Here is a 23,005-nt window from a genome sequence, read left to right on the forward strand (position 1 = left end):
TACTAGTTTTTCTCATAATTATGTTTTATATACAGATATCAACACTGAAAAAGATAAAGAAAATATGAAGTTGCATTAGGGTGCATTTACTAACCATCTTTGTGTGTATTCTTCAGACAGACAACAGTGTCAGGTAGAAGTCCTTTCTTTGATAAAGCTGACCAGTGGTCTTCTGACAGAGGGTAGTTATCCACTACCCACCCTCCTCTTTCTGAAGCACCAGGAAACCTGTCTTTGTTTGTCTTCATAAGCTGTTCGAAAATGTCACATTCAGGAATATAAAAAAACTTAAGTCAGCTGTACAAAAAAGACTGCAAAATACAAAATTCAATAAATGCTATGATTTTTCCCTTATTGTCATTTCAGGTCAATAAAATAAGACGTTTATAACTTTATATGTCCGAATTAAATTAAAAACATTTTAAACAAGAAGAGACTAATGTAATAGTGATTTTTAAGCTTGCCTATAAAGAATTTACACCTCAATTTCAATAGTTACATACCACTGAACAAATTTAAAACATTTCAATATTCTTGGATAATCTTCATAAACAATTCCTTTCAAACTCTTACATCTGGTGTTCACCTCTTTAATAGTGACTAAAAACGTAACAATACAGGAAGCATGCAATGATGTCTCAGATAATTCTCCTGGCTGTTAACAATTTAGCTCAAGTAATTTGCAAGACAGAAATCATTTCTGTATAAGTGTGTGAATCTGCATACATCTGCATACACATTTTTATTATATATAAAGGACTATGAAATAGTCTTCAACACATTTGTCTTTCATGATCTTCCACAGTATCTCCTCAATCCCATGTAAGGTTTGGGATATGTGGTATAAATGAAACTGATCTCTCAAATGGAAAAGTTAGGAACATGTATGGATAATGCATAAACTGTTACAAGTTGCTCTTAGGTAAAAAGTACTTTGCTACATAGTACTTGTATTCTCACCTCTGCAATAGCTCCCTCCAGTACTTCAGCACATACTTGAGGTGACACAGCTTCAGGGATTGATGCACTTTTCATGGCTTCTTCTACCATGGCTTGAACTTCTGGATGGTCAGCAGTTATCTCTGGTATTCCTAACAACATAGATTTTTTTAAATGCACTTCACAGAGAAATTAGAAATCAAATAAAGCATTAAATCATAACTCCAGCACAGCAGTCATTTTAAGCAGTACACAATTTCTCTGAGAGAGAAACAAACACCAGTTCTGAATGCAGATGTAGTGTGTGTCTCATAAACTAACATCTTGGTTTGCTCTCTCAGGATGAAAAAACTCAGCTTTTTTAACTCTACAGTATTTTCTAACTCTAAGTTAAATATTGTTTCAATATGAACAGAATGACATTTCTGTACTAGAACAATCCAGCACTTACAGCATGCTAGAATTTCCTTTGATTTGATTTTCCTTTGATTCCTAAGTCAAAAGATTGACCAGACTAATTTTTCAATCAATACAAATTTTAGATTAAGGCAGTGTATTTTAAACAATAAAGTAGCCTGCATTCCCTCTGATATGCAAAACATTCATATTAGATCCACATTTCCTTATTAATTGCTGGCACAACAACGGTAATTATTTAAAAGTTTTTTAAGGAACATTCAAAGTTAACGATCTGACAAAATTAGCTGAAGAACTGTTTTAACCAACTACAGTAAATACTATAATTTGGAAAAAATGCCATATTTACTTTCTGTATTTATGTAAGGATTTTTCCATTATTGTATTGATACTTTTTACATGCACAAATTTACACATTTATTAGGTTATTTTTGCCAAGTTACAAGATGCCAAGAAATGAGGCAGCATCTTAATAATTCCCATTCTGCAAAAAAATCTCAGCGCAGCCCAAACCCAAGCATCTCCTTATCTATTGAAAAACTCTGAAACAATCTTATGCTATGAAAAGAGATGTAAGGGAAAAGACATCTTCTGTTTGTACTTCAGTTTTGCAACGAAACTGCTTGAGCTCTCCAAAGTTTTCAATTAGGATTAATTTCTCATTAATTCTAGTAGGATTTCACATCCCTGGCCTCAAAAGTATTTAAATAGCCAGGAATCTGGAATGTAACTCTTTCAATTTTGGTGTCATAGCTCATTATTATTCTTACTGCAATGCCAATGATTTGTTAGCACTGTCAGCACCAGTTTTGCAGCACTACAGGAATACACTGACCTCTTGTTAGATGTATCCACCCATGAGAAAGTTAAACACAATTCCTTGCTTAGGTGAATAAGGCAAAATGGCCCAATTATCCACTGGAACCATAACTAGAGCTGACTATAAAAAGGAAATTCTAATTCAGTGGAGTATTTTAATTTCAAAAGAAATTATTTTGAAAAGCCTCAATTGAACTTCCTTGGGAAAAAATACAAACTTTGTTTAAAAGATACTAAAATAACATATTATTTTCACCTTTTCAATATACTTATTGAATTTGTCAAGGTGCAGAAAACTAGGCAGCTTAAGAAGTCTAAATGTGAACAGAGCTGGAGGGACTTATGGATATGCCATCTGTGGCAGGATACTTGGAAGGCTGCTCCAAAGTGAAAAATCTGTAGACTGGGGATTCACATCAGTCCAGCTGACAATTTGCTTTCTTGATGAGTATTTCATTTTTTGCAGAGATTGAACTTGTCAGAAAGTCATTAAAATGGAATGTTTTCCACCAATGTCAGTCTGTTTTTCACCAGTGTCAGAACCAATTTCTTCTTTCAGCTCAGAGTTCAGAAAAGTCTTTTTTACATGGCCCTCAAATTCAAAGGATTTTATATATATAGATATGTGTAAAAAATTATTGAATTTTACTAAGCTATTCCCTTCACTGCTATGTTCTTTTAGTTCATATTTAATACACAGCAATCATAACAACTTCTGTAACTTTTTCTATGCCAAAGTGACAGCAACTGCTTCAGTTACATAACGTAAAGCAAATAAGACAGCTTCAAAGACCACAGAACAGCTTATTCACCTGATTCTTCTGATTGCTCTTCTGATTCCAATCTTTTGGGTTCTTCTGGTTGTTCTTCTGATTCCAATCTTTTGGATTCTTCTGGTTGTTGTTCTGGTTCCAGTTTTTTGGATTCTTCCAGTTGTTCTTCTGATTGTTCTTCTGATGGTTCTTCTGATTCCATTCTTTTGGATTCTTCTGGTTGTTCTTCTGGTTGCTCTTCTGGTTCCAATTTTTTGGATTCTTCCAGTTGTTCTTCTGATTGTTCTTCTGATGGTTCTTTTGATTCCAATCTTTTGGATTCTTCTGGTTGTTCTTCTGGTTCCAGTTTTTTGGATTCTTCCAGTTGTTCTTCTGATGGTTCTTCTGATTCCAATCTTTTGGATTCTTCTGATTGTTCTTCTGGTTCCAGTTTTTTGGATTCTTCTAGTTGTTCTCCTGATGGTTCTTCTGATTCCAATCTTTTTGATTCTTCTGGTTGTTCTTCTAATTGTTCTTCTGATTCTAATCTTCTGGATTCTTCTAGTTGTTCTTCTGATGGTTCTTCTGATTCCAATTTTTTTGATTCTTCTAGTTGTTCTTCTGATTCCAATCTATTTTTCACTGCTGCTATAGCCTTTTCTACTGCATCCTTCTGCACTTCCTCAATGATTTTTTCTCTTTCTTCTTTATATTGCTGAATTAGTTTGTCCATATCAATAACCTAGTGAAATTATTTGAAAAAATACAAGTATCACAGAAGACAAATATAGCATCTGATCCAAATTCTATAAAATGAAACTATTTTTTGAAAAGCTCTGCAGATTTCAGAAAAAATTACATATAATTCAACTGCAGAGTTTTGAGTTTTTGGGGAAAAAAAAAAAAAAGAAGTATTTTTAATTTGCATTTATATTTAATTATCTGTTTTAATTATTCAATTATATATTTAATTATCTAATGTCTAAGATCTAATTCATAATATTCTAATGCTAAGACAATTACAATGTAAGAGGATATATAAAAGTACTTCTGATCCATAGTTACTTTTATAAAAATGAATTTCACTAAAATTCTCTGTTTCCTCTGAAATGCCTATAAACACAATGTGAATGTTAATAACGTGGCAAGAATGTGCTTAACTGATTCCCAAGCCCCAGCTGATATTCTGCTACCTAAGATATTTATGAACTTACCTTTCCTTTATAATTGTGTGCAATTACATCACAAATAGTTGTTCTTCCAGAGAATGGAGGACCAAATACGAGCACTTTACAGGGAGAAACTGGCATTGGAGGTAAGAGGTAAGGCCGTGGATTCAACATAAATTTTTTCAATGCCTCTTCAGATGACAGTACGTACATTTTGCCTAGAAAACTTAAAACAGGAGAGAAGCAAACAGATATAGACATCTATCTCATAAAATAGATATGAAAATTAAGAGTGTCAAATTCCACTAACCTGACAGCAAACTCTGGGTTTCCCATTACAATATCCCCTTCCTTTAGAGCCACGGGACACACCTGTCCCCACCTGCTCCTACGCCATCGGTATCTGGGTGCTATCAGCTTGTAAGATGACAGAGCCCGGAAAAGTTCATCCTGTTTATTAAAATAGCCAAATTGCATGTGTAATTGCAGCTACATATGCCTTTTTATTACACTTTTTTAAACTTTTGATGGAAAATAAACAAACTTAAAAATAAAACCACTTCATGATTTTTAGAACATTAAAAAAATTATTTCAGAATTGTAAGACAATTTTAAAGAGAAATTATGTCATTTTTCAGGTCTATTTAAAAGAAATAGTACTTAAAATAGTTCATGTAGGCTTTACTTACTATTTTTAGAAGTTTAAAATTATAAAGAACCATTTATTAAAGACAACAGAAAATGGCTAAAATTTCTTCTAAAGGGTATGAACAAAGGGCCATGATCTGTATCAGAGAATAGCAATATTACAGTATCTATTTTAGGCATGCAGAAATATCATATGATAGGAATAAGTTTAATAGCCTTTTTACAGAATGTGAATAGTGATTGAATTCTGAAGCCATGGTGACTCTGAATTCAGAATAGTACAGACAAATGCTGGCTGTGAAGAACTGCAGAAGAACTTTCAGAACCAACTAAGGCAGGCATTAAAATAGCAGTTTTACATAGAAAGTTATGAATTTTCACTGACTTTTAGTACTCAGAAATAGATCTCTCTGTGAAAACATTTTTTCAATGCCCAAGAGCAGTCAGAAAACCAACTTGAATGTTACGAATGTTGAGCACAGAGAGAATATATGATAAAGGTTTATGTTTAAATTGTTTAAATATTCCCCTTTGCTGCAATGGGCCTCCTACTACCCTAATCTCAGAAAGGACACAGCAAAATCGGCTAAGTTTCAGGAAAAGGTAATGCAACTGATCAATCCCACAAAAAGATTGTTGTGTAAGAAGGAATAAAATTGTACAGACTGGAACTCAGTATAGTTACGAAAGAGCAGGACAGAAGTCTGAAATCATCAGTTATTAGAGGGTAGATATAAAAAATCAAACTATTCACTGACTTCTGCATACTGGAGGACACTGAGATAAAAGGCTGCAGGTTCAACACAAAAGGAAGCAATTCTGTACAAAATGTTCAGTTAAGATGCAGAACCCTTTGCCCTGAATACTGTCGTTATGAAAAGCTTAAACACAAACTAACACACAAACTAACTAACTAATAAATACAGATGACCTTTGACACAGGAAGTCTTTCACTTGTGAATTTGTTAAGAAGTGAGAAAACAGAAAAGTTAAGAGAGGGGTATTTCTCTGAAAATGTGGAGTCTCCCCATGACACTTCCATTCATATATTTGAAGTTTTGTTTAAGAAATAGGAAAGATGATCGCAACTAAATATAGGTGATGACATTTATGCAAGACTTCTGGGTTTCAGTTTTATTTGGAAGGGACACAAATTATAATTGCCATGATTCAGCAAAATTCAGCACTAACTTGTCATATGTCTAATTAATTACAGGAAAATAGAATAAATGTGATCTCAGGCAGAATATTGCTATATTTGGATTAGCATGTTGTTTCCTATCCAGGAAAAGAGTAGACTGAGCTAAGAGTCAGTTGCTGAGATTGTTGTCCTTTGGTTAAAGTTTATTTCCTTGGAAGGAATTGATTTTTCCTCTATTGCTAAAACAAACACTTTGTTCAAAGTTTTATTATAATCCTTATCCCTTTTTTGAAAATGATAGATTATTTTATTTTCATACTTTTAAAGTGAATTTCAGTTCCAGAATTACCTTAAATTCTCTTTTCTGAGAGGTCAATGCTTACAAGATGCCCTTACTGCATGATAAAACAAACTGGTTGTTGTGAAACAAAGATGCTATAATATAAGCTTACAGCAGAACAGAAAAATAATTCTAGTTACCACAGTCAATCACACTTTGGAAAAGCACGCTTACATTTTGCTTTCCCTCCAGCGTTTCTTCTTCTTCATCTTCACTCTGAAGTCTGATTACAGGAGCTGCATTTTGAATGTCCATAGACTGAAGTCGGCCTGCCACTGTCTGAAGTGAAAATAAGTCTTGATTTAGTACCAATCGAAACTGCTTTTGTCTTCTGAAGGGCCCTTAAAATATCTTTAAAACTGTAACTTATTATTTATATAATGGCTACATAAACGCCAAGGCCCAGTTTCTAACAGACTCATGCTAGTTATTGAGTTTTAAGAAGCTATTTGGTAGATACAGGCAGTGCAAAAGACCAAATCATAGCCCTTGTATCTTCTCATTATGCTGCGAATCCCAAGCCTACTAAAGGAGAAGATTGTGGAGGCTCTCCCAAGGCAGTGCAAGTACTCAGATGAGCTCCAATTGGAAAAAGAGGCAAATCTCTTTGGAAAATCAGATTATGCACATTCAGAAGCAATACAACTTTGGGTAGTTTATTTTGAAAGATATTTAAACCAAATGTCTACCAATGAGAATCAGATTATATTAAGTTTATTTGAAGTATTTCCTGAATGTAGTATTGATTGAATGCAAGTATTCTTGAAATGAAAAAGAAAATTCTGTCATGTTTGGGTTAGTTTTATTATAGGCCTTTGCCTTACTAGTAGGTAAAATGGTTGGAATCATAACTTGATTGCACTTACTATAAATTTTGTATTGTAACGTTCACAAACAGATCATAAATGAGGAAATTGTACATTCTAATGCTGCAAAATCTGCCTTTTTTTCCCCATAGGACTATTCTTGGTAGAGTTAAGCACAAACTGAAATAATTAACTTACAGAATTATAATAATACAATTTATTTCAAACAGAGGAGAAAATGCAGAAGAAGTTCACTTCCTATCTTGTCAGAGACAATCTCCTACTTAATTTTAAACCTCATACCCTAGTTTATTATTTGAAGCAACTTTCAGTTGTAAGGCAGAGGATAACACTATTTATCTTGAAAATTTACCGTTGTAGGTTTTTTAACAGGGAGAGCAAGTTGCTCTGTTACAAGCTAAAAATTTAGACACAAGCACTCAGCAGATTCTTAAAAGAATCAAGGGTCTCACTGCAAAACAGTATCAAAATTAATTAAAATTACATTCCAATACACAAAATATATTTTAGACACAAGCATCAAATAAACGAGTTTTGTAAATATATCTTACTGAAAATGTTTTATTTTCTCATTATATTTTACATTAACACAGATCAGAAAAAGCATTGAAACCAGATGGACATAATACAAAAGTTTATAGCCTGCCTAAAGATATTCTCGTGTAACATACATGTAAGCCTGGGGACAGAGCAGTGAATCTTACAACTAATAGGGGAAGGAAAGCAAGTATTTCAAAAGTCATGTTTTCTAATAGTAAGTGAATTTGTTTCAAACCTAACTTAAAAATTTGCCAACAGGAAAACAATCCACAGAATTGAGAAATTGTTTTCTAGTGGAGGTTAACTTAGCTGATGCATAGTTTACTTACCTCAAAGACTTGATCTGCTTGCTGACTTCCATCCACTTCAATAAGATATCTACAATCCTGGTCAGCCAATAATTCCTGTTTAAGGACAAATCTGTCAATGAGTATAGTTAACCAGATGATAACACTGCAGCTCATTCTCTTCCTATACATATCAAAGGTAGGACTCCTAGGGACTTCAGCAAAATCAAGATTCATTATATTAATGGCTTATAAAGTCTTACGGAGATTAACTTTGATGACAGATAAACACAGAGATAATTCCAAAACTGGAGTAACAATGGATTCAGAAGATAGCTTAGATGTCTTAGCTCAAACGCAAGAGAGCTAAAAAAGATCAAGATACAGTAACATTTTGTGTATGAATTGAACTTTTAATTGTCTAACTACCTTAATTTTTTACTGGAAAATAAAGGCAACCTCAATTAATCCAATTAATTCATTTCTTGGAAATGCCAATCAATGTTTTAATTTGATTCCTCTAAAATTTGGTCCATATATTTTATTTTTCTTATTTTAAATTTTTACACTAGCAAATAATGTCTTAGACTGAAAAACACATCCCATGTCGGTTGTTAATGCTTCTCCCTGAGAAATGAGAACACTCACTCTATTCCTGACAAATGCTGGTCTAACCTCAAGCCTGAAAAGGCCTATTGAAGGTGACTTTACAACTTTGCAGGCAATCTGTTCCACTTCTTCACCACATTTATGGTCAGAGCTCATTTCTTGGCTCATTTCATCTAGTCTGTCTTCTATACTTTCTAATACTCTTCTAAAGAGAGAATAATTGTGTTTCTCTTATATACCACGGTCTTACAAGTCTTATTAGTAAATCCATAGTATTTGAGTTTAGACAATAGTATCTCATTTATTCACTCAGTTTTGACTAACTAAATGCTCAGATAGATTGCAGACAGTCTGAAGTACTGAGGTCTAGCCAATTATTTCACGTTATAGTTGTTCATTAGGTTTCCTTCCTCACTGCAGTATTTCACATTTATTTCAGGTCATTTTAATCCCAGCAATTTATCATGAAATCAAAGTGTGTTCTCCAAAGTTCATTCTACCTATCCCCCTATCAGTGCAAACTGCACATCTTACAAGCTTTTTGTTTCAACTTCAATTTCATAATCTCAAACTCTGCCTGGGCCAATTGAGAAAACCCTGTGTTCTTTTATTGTATTAGTGGACCACTAAGCATCTTCACCAACACATTCATTGCTAGTGAACCCTAAGTGAACCCTACTACCTAGTGGAACGTGTTGAAACTGTTGAAGTTTAGTATACATCCTAAAGAAATTTAATCTAAACAACCTTCCATTAGCTCTCTTGTAAGAAATCCATGTGAGATCATGTAATGATTAAAGATACTACATTTTTTGTTTTCATCTTCACAGCAGTAACAAGTTTGTTACCCTAGCAAAGACCATTATACCACTTTTACATGATTTTATCTATAGGTTTAACTAATCCATAGGGAAATTGAAAGGCATAAACAGTAATTCTCAAGTTGGAATCAAACACAAGTCTTTTGCAGTTGCTTGTACTAAGAGATTAAAAAAAAAGAAAAACAAAACAAAAACAAAACAAAAAAAACCCAAAAAATAAAATAAAAGAAAACAAACCCCCAAAAACCCAAACTATTCCTCTGGACCTCAGGCTACTTTTTTTTTTTTTTTTTTTGGGCGGGAGGCGGGGGAGAAGGGGAAGAAACATACAGTAAATTCACTTTCCTGAACACAACAGGGAAAGAAAATGTCAAAGCTTCAGAAATTAAATAAGTAGTAAGGCAAACTAATGGGCTAATTACTGTGTACATAGATCTGCAGGCAATGAAGCAGGCGATAAAGGGAGTAGAAGATGATGGATGCAGATTACTTATGGGATTGCATTCTGGAATGGACTCTGGTAATGGCAATGAAACAATAGAGTCTTCACATATTTCATTTACTAGATTTAGAAAGTATATGCAGAAGCAGGTATGGTTTCACTTCTAAAAGTCAAAGCTGATTTCTTTATCTTGACTGCAGAGTAGAAACAACACCTACAGATGACAACTTTGTATCACTGATTTCAGAATAAATTTCAGAATTTGGGGATATATAGTAGCATGACCACCTCAATACAACAAATCTCAAACTACAAAAAGAAATTAAAACAGTGCAAGATATTTTAAAAATCTTTTGTTGTGCATAATCATATTGCTTTGCTTTTTCTTACTTCTAAGGGAGAATGCATTATATCCTTGTGTATTCCAATTCTTTTTTCTACATTTTCAAGAAAATCTTCAGGCCTCTGCACTAATTGATGAAAAGATTCTAATTTCTTACGTGGACCTTTTCCAGTCTGAAAAACAAAATTTCAAGACACAGAAATAATGTATTAAAATAAGTTTTGTCTTCACTCAAATTTAAATAAAGTAGCTTTGGAGAGTATTGCAAAGAGTATTAGTCCAGTGACTGCTGACCATGATCCTTGTGTTTGTTCAGCGAAGCCACTACAATCCTATCCTGATGAAGTGTAGTTTCTATGAATTGAAAGCAATGTGCCTAGAACTTGCATTGATAAGTCTCTGGACTCTATTATAAAAATTTGACCTGAATTCAAAACTAATACCTTCATGAAAAAAAAAAAAAAAAGAAAATCATGAAACAAAACAAAACAAAACAAAATCCATTTGTAGTAGTGTAACACCAAAACCAGAAAATAAATTAGTGTCCTGCAAATATTAGTAAAAAAGTTGCTACAATGAACAAAAATTAAGAACTCTTTTATTTTTATAGATTAAGAAACAGGCAGTGTAGAGCCACCCTTCTCCTCCTGATTCACACTTTTAACTTATGGTAAGAAACACATCAGTGACTTTTGAGTCAAAGATTGAATCCAGGCTAAGCTGTACAATGATCAACATTTGCTGTCATTTAAACCTACTGTTTAAGTGTTACCCCACATCTCTTAAAGCAGGATAGAAATAGAATTAAGATTAAATTTGAGCAAAAGAAATTCATAACATAGTATGGTGATATTTTAGAAGATCAGAATTTTTTCTGCTTTGTCTAAAGTACATTGTAATATCTTGCACTGGCTAGAAATTAGCAACATTTACCTCTTCTCCTTCTTCCTCTTCTTCATTCTGCTCTTCTTCTTCTTCTTCTTCCTCTTCTTCCTCTTCTTCATCCTGATTTTTCTCTTTCTTAGGCTTGCCAATAACATTAGGATCCCACTGGCTCCTCTGATATATATCCCCTGAATCAGGGTTTTGCCTTTGTCCTGATATTCTTCGGCATAATTCATAATCTGGACACTATCAAAGAAAAATCAAAAAGAAATCGTGTTTATTGTACTGCTATAACGTCTTTTTCTTGGTAAGAGAAAATTTCTCTAAATCAGTCTACTAATAACAGTATTTCATTATTGCCACAGTTATTTAGAATCCCCCTTCTCCTTTTGTTTTTGGTCTAATGAAAATAATTACAATTCTGACATCCCCGTGAAAACAGCTTCAATCCACTGAAATCAAAGGCAAAGTTATTTCTTTGATTTTGGGGCAAGGATTTTTAATGTACATTTAGTCTCTATCGTTTTCCCAGAGGAGATGATGTTACTACGTGAAGTCAAAAATTTCATTTTTCTTTCTGGTGTAGGTAGTATCACTCTTCTATTGGTACTGTTGCCCAGGAATCTATGCAACACATATTCTCAACAATGGGGATTTCTCACTATGTAGCATTAAAACAAAGATTGGCTTTCTGAAAAAATCAAATCTGCCTGAATAGCAGGACAAAAATATGTCTCCTTGATGTTTTAGAATCCTTTGAGATCACAGAAAAAAAGTTTGAAATAGGCATTCACCAACTTCCAGTATGCATGGTAAAGCAAAATTGAGTCTTAAAAGTATGGGATTAAAACGAACACTGAGTCAGATCTGCAAAGTGATAGAGTAGGTCCATACCCTGAGGTTTAGCATCTGACAAAACACATAAAATGTGCCGACTGGAATCAAAATCCCAATGAGAATGGAGCACACCACCAGAGGCTGACTATTCAGAGCTGTCTCAGCAGCTCATTCTGCACATTCAAAGTAGAAGACAAAAATAATCTAGTTGATTAAAAACAAAACATTGCTAGAGGAAGGGCCTGAAAATGTGTTCATGTCCACACATAGGGTTATTTTTTTGGATGGAGTCTGGCACAGTTCAGTGTGGGCCAGCCAGAATCCTCCCCAGTGAACAGCTGGGCACAATCTGGAGAACGGCACAGGCCTCAGGCCTTTCCCTGTGGGCAGTTTGGGCACTGCCACCCCATTCTGACTAACAAGATAGCTTAGCAGTGTTTGGCCAAAGCAGCTGGCCCCATGTCTGAAGAGTCCCTCTTGCCTTGTTTTGTTTACTACTGTCGACATAGCAAGCAAGTCCTTTCTTATAAGCTACATTGAGAAAGTCCTCTAAATCGCACACTATCAATGATTTGTGTTTCTCTGGTTATATCAGAATCACTTTTGTAAAATATCTGGTATGTCACATCACTGCTCATGAAGAAAGTGAGATTTCTAAACAAGATTAATTAATTTTCAATTAATTTGTTTCAATTAATTTGTGGTTTCACAATTAGTGACTTAAAATAAAACTATTTACTTTCTAACTTCCACATGTGAGAAGTTTCTTCCTGCATTACACAAGTGGCAGATGTACATATGTCCAAAATCCCATAATGATCATGTAATTCAAAGTTTTCCTTTCTTGAAAACCCATATCTTCTAATTGGTGGAGATCTATGGGACATGTTCATTATTTTACCTCAGCAATGCTTATAATGGAACAAACTAGTGAAATTCTATTCCAATAATAAAAGAGAAGAATTTATCATTCTTCAATAAATTCTATACTCAAGTATACAGAGGAAAATATTATATTTGGCATGCAAAGCATATGAGTCTACTACTAATAAGGAAAAATACTAGAAAGCTACTGAAGATGACATTACCTTAATGTTAATAAGGACATCTGGTTTTAATTTTAGATTCATTATTTTCTCTATTTGCTGTGGAACAGTCATGTATTCCTCCGAGAGAGAAGGAAATCCAGTGAGAACATAACCTGCCAAATACATTTAATTGAACAAATTTTAAGAGGGTTTGTCAATTACAGAGCTAGTTATACTCATCTTCTTTAAACAATATGTGTAGTGGTACAGTTTTAAACCATGTACATAACACAATGCTGCTAAAAAGACTGTGCACCCATGTCTGCTTCAGATGAAACACAAAATAAGTGTGTTCCTTTCAGCCTTAAAGAGTACTCTCAACATCTGTTAACTCAATTAAAAACACGTAGATATTAAAGACCATAATCAGAGCACCTGCTTTATGTGTCTAGCTCAGACACTGCAGTGACTAAAAAGTAACAAGCTTTTGGTGACCAATTTTGCCACTAAAAGACTTTATAAAAGGAACTGCAAAAAGTAGGCACTCTATGATTTAAAGCATTTCAACTAGGAGTCTAGGCCTTTTACACAACCTTTAAATGTGCTGGCTTCTAATGGAGTCTGAATCACTCTCCTGCCTCTCAAAAGGAGGCACTATGCACACGGATAATTTGGTAAGCATCTCCAAATGCTGAGTCCTGTTTGGCAAACAGACGTAGACACGACAAGCAGAGTGGTAATAATATGTTTTTCTAGTATTACAGTGCTCAGCCTCATGGATGAACTTATGGCCTCAAGTTCCTAGGAAAGTACTGTAACTACTGATGGCTGTATGCATGCAGTAAGAAGAACTGAAAAGCAATAAAATCAGTATTCATGAAGCCAGCATCAGGTGGCTAAACAAAAGTCAGGTGGATGTTTTTAACCAAATAATGAGAATATTCCCTTAGAGAAATGGTGCATGCTCAGAGTTTTATGTGATAACATTTAAATGAAATTCTGGGCAGCAGAAAAACAGTGGCAGTAGTCTTTGCAAGATGCGTTAGGAGTGAAGTCCTGTACTGGAGAAGGAATAAAACTCATTGCAACTGAAAGCTTAAAAAGCAGGCTAGTTTTTAGAGCAGTAGAAACTAACAATGGCAATACACCTGTCTCTCTCCTATAATGGAAATTTCAAATAAAAGTCAAAACAAGAAAAAGAAACTACATTTCCTTTTTACTTCCTTTCCTCTTAGCTGTACATTTGTTTTCTCATCAGGGAAGGAGGTTCAGACACCAGCAAGATCTGCAGCACTTGTCCTGACAGCCTCAATTAACAAAATCTTTCCTCAAACACAAGAATTATATCCACTACCATTACTATTCTCATCCATCCTACTCTGTGTCACAAAATGCAAAGGGAATAAATAATTGTGTAAGAGAAAAAAAACCCCATGATACTTCTCATTTTCAGTAATCTGTTCCTTCTTTTTCATTACTTAAAATGTTTCTGCTGATGGATTGTTCTTATGTCGTTGTTACAGGAGTATTGAAGAATAAAAAATCTTTATTTTAAATCCCAAGATTCTTCTGAACAGATAATATTGTCAAACAAGAGTCATATCAACACTTAAAATTTAGGGAAAATTATTTTCTCAAAATCAACACAACATAGGACCGGTATGACACTTCCTGATCTCCCATACTGGTAAATTAATCCCTAAACACATTTCTGGTTTATTGATATTCCACAACCTGAAGAGCATGAGAAAAAGCTAGAATTATATTTGAGCACCAATGGATGTAAAATGTATGTAAAACTATAGGTAGCACATTCTAAGAAGTTTAGGCTATAAATATACTTACCAAAATGAGCAACTTCTGGTGATTCAATCTTTTGCAGAATCATTTCTGTCACCAGTTCCTCAGGAATGCTTTGACCTTGACAAAGCAATTCTTGACACTAGGGTGAAATGCAAAACATACTCTTTTATAGTAAGTGTTTGTTAAGAATGTGACAAAACCTACTAGAAGATTAGACCTTTACCTTAAGTCCATATTCTGTTCCTTGTTGAATATTCGTTTGAATTACTTCTGAAGCTAAGGAAGGATATCAAACATAAGAAAAATAATTAATAACAAAGTATTTTCTAAACAGATTTGTACATGCAGATACATACGTACATACACATACAGGAGGATGTATGTGCGCTCCAAGCAACCAGACTATTTTGAATGAACAGCTATATGTAGGGTCATTATTATACTTTGCCAATCCAGAATCTGGGGCCTTATGGCAAGGTCTGGATAAGTGTTTCTCCCCACAATTTAACCCTGTATATACTTCACAAAAATGCACAACAGTAGTTTTGCAGGATTATTTGAGCTCCTGATTTAAATTCAATCAGCATTACTGTCTTGTAATCCAGGGATGAGTATTTGAGCTCAATCATTTTTTAAATTTAAAACCCAGGCTTTAGAATAACTGTTTAGACACACAAAATCATCTGCTTTAAGAAAAGTGACATCCATCAAATTCAAAGACTGCTCTATGTCTCTGTGGATAGTGACATCATACTAAAAGGACCCTGGATGTCTTTCACACTTCTGTATGAACAATCAGACATTTTACAAAATTTTTCAATAATTACTTTTAAGGCTACATTTATATTACTAATAAACCAGGACAGTGAAAGGTCCTGAAGCCAGGTGACTCATACCTATAGAGCCATAATCTTTCTTCTCAAAACACAGTGGCTGTTTTCCAACTGCTCCTACTAGGAATGATGACTGTTGTACATCCTACCTTCCATACTATGGATATGTGTTTGAGAGAACAATATTGGCCATAGGCCAAAACTGAGACAGGGAACATACTAATTAACAACACAGGCAACTGAAAATCAGCAATCTGTGCACCAGTGTGCACCCTGGCCCTATTTTACTTATGAGTATTGACTTATTCACTGGATAAATTAATACAAAGTATTACATCATTAAAAAGATTGCAAACACCTTTCCCATTCAATAATTTTCTGTCTTGGTTTATTTTTAACCCAGGACAGGACATATGTTGATACAGACAGGACAGATGTTTATTTTAGCACAGGACAGATGTTGATACTGTGGAGCAAGTTCAGAGGAGAGCACCAAAACCAGCATCAACCAGAAGAATTGAACAGTCTAGGAGATGCCAAAAGAACTGACCTTGTCAGCCAGAAAGCAGACAGCTCTTCCTGCTATCTAAAACTACACCACAGAAGTGCAGGTAGGACAGGAGGCAACAGACAAAAATAGGAACACGAGAAATTCAAATGGGGTAATTAGGAAGCAACTTTTCATCAAGAGGATAGTCAAACATTGCAAAGTGTTTCTCTGGGAGGAGGTGGAGTCTCCATCCTTGGAGATATTCCAAATTCAACTGAGCAGGCCTCTCTAAGTTGACCCTACTTTGAGAGGAATGTTGGACTCAGTCACCACTGGAGGTTCTTTCTTAATTAAATTATTCATGTTTATGTATGTTGAATTTCTTAGTTTCTTTCTTTTTTAATGTAGAAAATGAAAAAATTTACTAGTATAAGTAGCAATGAGTGTGTACACACAGTGTGCGATCACTAGCTAAAAGATTAAAAGAAAGAACATGAACAAAATAAGAAAGGAGTAATTCCTTGAATTAAAAATAAGGCTTAAAAACACAGTAGCTGAGATTTAGATCAGTTGCTAAGAAAAACTTTCTAATGGTGAAGAGTGTGTTACCGTGATAGACTGCCTAGAAATGTTTTTAAAACAAATTTGATGAACATTCTTCAATGCTGATTTAAATATATTCAAACAGAGTGGACTGGCTTAAGTACATTCCTGAAGTCCCTTCTGATTTTGGCCTGATCTATGTTGAGGACCAAGTATTAACTTTTTATCTTGTTATACAATACTATGAATTAAAAATGCTATACATACAAAAAAGCACTTTATTAAAAGTTATTTTTACCATGTTACAATTCTAAATCTTCAAAAGAAGTAAAGATACTTCATTTGATAAATAACTCAGTTTCCTGGATTACATCTCCTTGTTTTGGACACTGCACAAACAGAAAGGAAAGACCCTGCTACGTTTGCATGCTCTGCACTGGAAAATGTCTGTACTCTTTGGAGTTGAATGAGCTGCCCCTGTGTGAACAAGAAGGGTCACATGAATCTCCTTTCAGGATTGGAAATAGAATTTATGATTAAAAAACAAACAAACAAACAAACAAACCAAAACAAAACCAAAAACACAGTGATTTTTCTAAGCCTTTCAGTAACTAAAAGACCATGATCAGCAATTTTATTTCTGGTAAAATGGTTACTTGGTCCTTATCAGGAGTGTTTGCTGCAATCAGAAACATGCCCTTTGAAATACAGAGAACAGTGAGAGTATTCTAAACCAAAAGCTATTGTGAAAGCAAAGCATTGTTCCAAATATAGCATGTGTTTACCTTCTATGAAAATGCAGTTCCATCTCTGTGCTAGCTTTCTAGCTAACGTTTTCTTTCCAGAACCCTTGAAATGAAAAGTACACTTATAAAAGGAAAACAGACAGAACAAAACCAAATGTATAACACAATGAAGAACATATTTTCACATGATAAAAACAATGAAAAAATCTACCATTGTGATTAAGGCTTCTGAGTGATGCATTGGGCAAACACAAAATATTCTTTTTAATACCATCGTCTACTTCATATTACCTAGCATTTATTATATGGTGCTACTTGTAGCTAATTGCTTCCAAAGTCATCATACTGAGTTTGTTTCTGTGTAACTCTACCTAAAACTCAGGTATGATTTGACCACAAATTCCTATGAGAAATTCCTTAGGACTAAAATTTCTTATCTTCAGACTCAAAGCAAATTATGAGGTAAACCTACTAAACCCTTTCTGAGTAGGATACATTGGGATAATTCTTTTACTAAAACAACAAATACTTAAAACCTGCCCTTGTTAGTCCACAAGTCTGGCTAGATACTGATAAAATCTTTATTATTTACATGAATCCAGAGGAAAATCAACACAACTGAGAGTTATGAGGCCTCCAAGAGTGATTAACTGAATGGGGTTTAGCAAAACTCACCGTTTTCCAGCCTTAGAATTATGCCTTTTTTTAAGAAGGGCATATAAGAAGACCTGTTCTGACAGGTTTTCTGTCCTTGATCAATTTTGTGATAAAAAATAGCAAGACCCCACAAATAAATTATATTCCCAGTAAAGAGTGTATCAACAATCACTCCAGCCTACTCACACCTTATATCTTACAGGTGTGATGAAAATATATGTATTTGGCTTTGCTTTAATGGCATTATGGTTTTGATTTAAAAGATATATCTTAAATAGGATGGGCACTCTGCACATCAGTCAGATATATAAAAGACATTATCATAAAAATAAACTATTTCATTCCCTGCTTTCCAGGTAAGGTCTGTACAATTTCAATCCTTTGTAATATTAATGTCAAGCATCTACTGAAGGCAATGGTTGATACTATGACAGGTTTTTTGTGCTGCCTTTCAATGAGCATTTTACGGTAGTTTGGTCTATAAAACAGAAAGTTACATTTTTCATGTAAGGTTCAGATTCTGATGTTCATTTAAAACTAGAAGTTTTAAATGTTCACTGTAGTTTTCTGCTGAGCTTAGTGCACTCTTACACGTGCATATACTCCTAAAACATGTTATAAGGCAAACTTGTACCAAAAAAAAAAGAACTCCCTTCAGCAAACTGAAGCAATAACACAAACTCACATTTGGGGAAAAAAAAAGAAATCTGAAAAGTTTAGGTTTACAAAGCATCAATTTTTTCGAAGTTAAGGAGGCCACAAATTAGTTGAGAAAAAGACAGACTTTGAATTATAGTTAAAATGTAGTACAGATCTTTTATCAGGACACTTTGGTGGATTCTTAATGTTTCCAAATATACAGGATAGCATTTTGTCTAAGTTTTGTATTAACATCTGTAATATCTCATTGTATGTCTAAGTCGGTACCTAAACCTGAAGGTTCTCTTACATGAACTTGTCTTTAATCTGTCAAGTTTATTAAAAACTAGAATATTTTGACAGCATTGTTCTGGTATTGGCTGGGGTAGAGTTAACTTTCTTCACAGTAGCTAGTGTGGGGCTGTGTTTTGGATTTGTGCTGAAGAGTGTTGATAATACAGAGATGCTTCTGTTACTGCTGAGCAGGGCTTGCAAAGAGCCAAGGCCTTTCCTGCTTTCCTTAGTGCCACACTGGTGAGGAAAATGAAGGTGGACGGGAAGGGAAGCTGGGAGGGAACAGAGCCGGGACAGCTGACTCTGACACACAAGGATATTCCAGAGCACATGGTGTCATGCTCAGAATATAAAGCCGAGGAAGAGAAGGGAAGTACTTCTGGAATGACAGCATTTGTGTTCCCAAGTCACTATGAAGCATGATGGAGCCCTGCTTTCCTGGGGATGGCTGAACATCTTCCTGCCCATAGGAAGTGATGAATGAATTCCTTGTTTCGCTTTGCTCATGGGCATGCTTTTGTCAACCCATGCATTTTATTCCTTTCACCTTTCTGATTCTCTGTCTCACCCCACCAGGATGAGTGAGTAAGAGGCTGAGTGGGGTTTGCTTGCTGGCTGGGGTTAAACCACCACAAAAATAAAAACAATCCAGTTGTCAATGTCAAAAGAGAAGAAATGTTTTGAGCAACGTGTAACTTTTAAGTACAGTAATAACATTTTTAACCACAACTGACTGGTCACTGAAGGCAAAAATTGGTCTCATTAAATGAGACTAGAACTTTTACCATCCTGTACAGGATTTGAAGAGCTGCAAAGTAAAAAAGTAGGTATTTGACTTTTTGATAGCACTGGTAAACTAATGTTTTGAAAAGTAAAATTGTTAACAGAATATCTTAAAAAAATACTTCTATCAGACATCTTACTGGCTTTCCAAAGACAATTAAGCAAGTGGGCTTGGACAAGAGAAAAGATCTTTCAGCTTCATCTTCATCAAAGATGTCTGTAAATGGCTGAGCTTGTTTCTCCTCTTGTGAAGCCATTTCTAAGTCTAGAAGGAAAAAAAAGAATTTGCTATAAAGTACAGTAGTTACATGTGTGTAATATGACCTTCAAATGGAACTGAATTACAAGGTAAATGGATTTGTAAAAAATAAAGCTTTTATAAGAAGAAAAAGCATTTAGAGAACATACACAATGCACCCATCAAATGAGAGAAAATCCACTTCTGAAAAAAGAAGGACTGTTGGAACAACCCCTGATCACCAGCTGTTGATGACTTCTTCGTGACTCTCATATTGCTTGTCACTCTTTTTCAGTTGTTTTGATTTTTCCTTCCTGCTCCAATTACCACACAATTGTGACTTCTCTCTGGTCCCTGAAATGGGCCTGCCAAGACCTTTGGTTTTGTGTTTCAGACACAGAAGTGCCCTGCCATGGTCAGTGGAACTACTCTGTGTCCACAGAGGCAGGTATACGAGTAAGACTCTGCAGAGTTCACTCACAGTTCATGATCTCTTCCACCATCCTCTCACAAATCCCAGCTCTTCCAGGAATGCAGGCAGTAGCAAGTCCAGTGCTGCACAACGAATTAAAACCTAAACAAATTTCTAATGAAGTTTAGCTGGAGGAAAATTTGCATGGACCTTTCAAACAAAACGAAGGCCAAAACAAAGGAGCTTGCTGAAGTTTGTTTGGAAAAGGCGAAACAAAACCTCACTGTCTTTAGAGGACCACTTCGATCTCACAGCCCCAGCGAAACTCACATGCAACCATCCAACCTAGCACAGCCCACACAACTCTCAGTCAGTTTTAAATTAAATTAAAAACTTCAACTAAAATAATCTACTTCAGGATGAGAACCTGAAAAGATTTTCTTGAAACATCAAACCCAAACACTCAGACAAACTTGCGTTAAACATTTTAATATTAAAAAAAAAAGTAAAAAGCCACTACATGCGAACCAACTGCCCGTTGCCCTGACAGAAAACTCACCGGCTGAGCTTTACCTGCCGTTCCCAGCAGTCTCGCTCCTTCACAAACCTTCACAACGGTCTACTTCCTAATTCACAAAACCCACCACAACCAAAGCAAAGGATTAAACCAGGGACACCCCTACACACACTGAGGCCGAAGTCCCACTGGGGGCTCCCCTCCCGGTGGGAACCCCGTCGTGCGCGCCCCCGCCGCCGCCCTGCGCGCCCCCGCTGCCCGGGCAACGGCCGCGCCCCGCCCCCGCCCCCTGGCCCCGCCCCCTGCGGGAGGGAGAGGCCCCGCCCCACAGAGGGGCGTGGGCGGAGCTGCGGAGCTGTTCCTGGTGCTGACCGTGCTCGCCCCGCGGGGAGCAGTTCCCGGCGGGAGCAGCGGGGGAGGATTTGGCGGCAGTGTCGCCTCGCCCGCCCGGGTGCCAAGGCCTCTGCGTCCGGAGCTGCCGTTACCGAGAGGCCGCGTGTGACGCGGCTCCGAGACGCAGGCGCGCTCTCGCGGCCATCGCTGGGCGCGCCTGCGCGTTGGCGCGCCGGCGCTTCCGGGTTCCCTCGGTGCCGGTGGTGGTTTTCCGCTCAGCCCCGGCGTGTTCCTCCCCTGGCTCCGGCTGTTCCCGGGGTGTTCCCGGGGTGTTCCCGGGCAGTCCCGGCCGCGCCTGCCCCCGCCGCGCCTCGGGGCTGCCATGCCGGTGGCGGCCGCCGCCCCCCTGATCAGCTCCGTGCAGAAGCTGGTGCTGTACGAGACCAGGGCTGTAAGTAGCGTCTCCCCCGCCGCCGCCGCAGGTCCCGGGGCTGCGGCCGCCGCACAGCGCGGGAGGGGATGTCCAGGCCTCTCCCGGCGTGTTGGCTCGGCCCTGCCCAGAGCTGCTGCCTCGGCTGGGTTGCAGCCTGTCATAAACTACGCCTTACCTTTCTTTTCGTGTGTTGGGATCCGGTTCTTTTTGGTGACACATTCAAAACATCCCAAGAACTGAGAAGAAGGTTTTTAAGTTGTTTTCACTATGTCTCTGCCTTGTGACTTAGGCGAAGGAATGGCCTCTGACAGGCAGGTCAGCGCAGGGCGCTGTGGTGCGGATGCTGCCAGGGAGGGAATGAAGGTTGGGCCCCTGCTTGTTCTGTCCTGTGGCTGCTGTCACACTGCCCGGAGAACAGTGCTCCCCCGTGCCAGCTGGGGTAAAACTGGACAGCTGGAGGTGTCTGGAAATAGGATTTGAATTAAGATTTGAATTAAGAATGGCCGAAGTGGTCACCACCTGTTTGCTGCTTATGACACACTTCAAGTCCTAATTGTCTGAATGGCTGGTGAAACAGCTTCCGAAGTTTTCAGTCTGGCCTCTGGAAGTAAGCTCTTGAAGATTTTCAGCATTCCTTACGTTGCAGAAACTGTAGGCATATGTTATTCACAGTACTTTTTTGTCATGGGCAAAGTGGATTGGAGGTCAGAGTGGTAATTGCTGCTTTAGCCATGTGATGAGCACAGTGTGAGTCAGAAGCCAATTCTTGCTGTAAATACCACTGTGTTTACCGTTCCTTAGCTCCCAATCAAATTTCTTTGTGTTTCATAGTGTTTTGATTTCTCCCTTTTTTCATAGTATGTTGGTTTTCTTCACTTGAGGTAGTTTTGGATAGGGTTAGGTACCATGGCTTTAAATGCAACAGCTACGTTTAGTTTCAAGTTCAGATGTTTCCTGTATTGATAACAGAAAGATAATTTATACACTGAAGCCCTTTGGATACTTCCCAAAATGTCACAGATGCAAGAATGATCTCAGTGTAAATAGGAATCTGACTTCCAGCTTTGCTTCTGTCAGAAGTAGGTTTGTGCTTTTGTGATAATTCCCCACTGAACAGCCTATGAAACAGAGAAGGATTAAAGCATGCAGAGTTATTGTTACAAGTAGACTTAAAAAATAAAGGTCACACTCCAGAAAGTCTTTCCAGAGTGTTACTTTCTTACCTATGCCTAAATGAATTTTGAAGGTTATCATATTAATCTTTCTCACTGTTGCTGGTAAAGGCTATTTTTTGTTCTGTCTTCAGCTGAATTTTTGTTATACTTGAATAGGGCACCCGGGAAATGTGATTTCTGAATCAGGTCCTGTATTACTCGCTTCAGCTGTTCTTGGCTCACAACTCATGCTACATCTTAGTTAGCTGAGATTTGGCTTCTTGTG

The 23,005-nt window shown here is 36.6% G+C and overlaps 2 protein-coding genes across 4 annotated transcripts in view; one reads left to right on the forward strand and one right to left on the reverse strand.

The window, feature by feature from the left end:
* AK9 (adenylate kinase 9) overlaps positions 1–20,834 on the reverse strand; it is a 58,628-nt gene extending 37,794 nt beyond the window's left edge. Inside the window, exons 1-15 of the mRNA XM_066315261.1 lie at positions 20,352–20,834; positions 19,773–19,897; positions 17,299–17,362; positions 14,871–14,923; positions 14,690–14,786; positions 12,905–13,017; positions 11,028–11,225; positions 10,142–10,267; positions 7,922–7,996; positions 6,400–6,504; positions 4,407–4,546; positions 4,142–4,322; positions 3,170–3,669; positions 961–1,093; positions 95–251 (exon numbers count right to left, since the gene is read on the reverse strand). Coding sequence (XP_066171358.1) covers positions 95–251; positions 961–1,093; positions 3,170–3,669; positions 4,142–4,322; positions 4,407–4,546; positions 6,400–6,504; positions 7,922–7,996; positions 10,142–10,267; positions 11,028–11,225; positions 12,905–13,017; positions 14,690–14,786; positions 14,871–14,923; positions 17,299–17,362; positions 19,773–19,897; positions 20,352–20,373 — 2,089 coding nt within the window. The 5' untranslated portion in view covers positions 20,374–20,834. The remainder of the gene's footprint in view (positions 1–94; positions 252–960; positions 1,094–3,169; positions 3,670–4,141; positions 4,323–4,406; positions 4,547–6,399; positions 6,505–7,921; positions 7,997–10,141; positions 10,268–11,027; positions 11,226–12,904; positions 13,018–14,689; positions 14,787–14,870; positions 14,924–17,298; positions 17,363–19,772; positions 19,898–20,351) is intronic.
* Positions 20,835–21,388: 554 nt separating this feature from the next.
* The window catches only part of FIG4 (FIG4 phosphoinositide 5-phosphatase), a 52,194-nt gene continuing 50,577 nt past the window's right edge, over positions 21,389–23,005 (forward strand). For all 3 annotated transcript variants that reach the window (XM_066315253.1, XM_066315254.1, XM_066315255.1), the window contains exon 1: positions 21,389–21,583. In XM_066315253.1, the coding sequence (XP_066171350.1) occupies positions 21,515–21,583 (69 nt within the window). In that variant the 5' untranslated portion in view covers positions 21,389–21,514. The remainder of the gene's footprint in view (positions 21,584–23,005) is intronic.

This window comes from Sylvia atricapilla, chromosome 3, assembly GCF_009819655.1.
Source record: "Sylvia atricapilla isolate bSylAtr1 chromosome 3, bSylAtr1.pri, whole genome shotgun sequence".
Lineage (NCBI taxonomy): Eukaryota > Metazoa > Chordata > Aves > Passeriformes > Sylviidae > Sylvia > Sylvia atricapilla.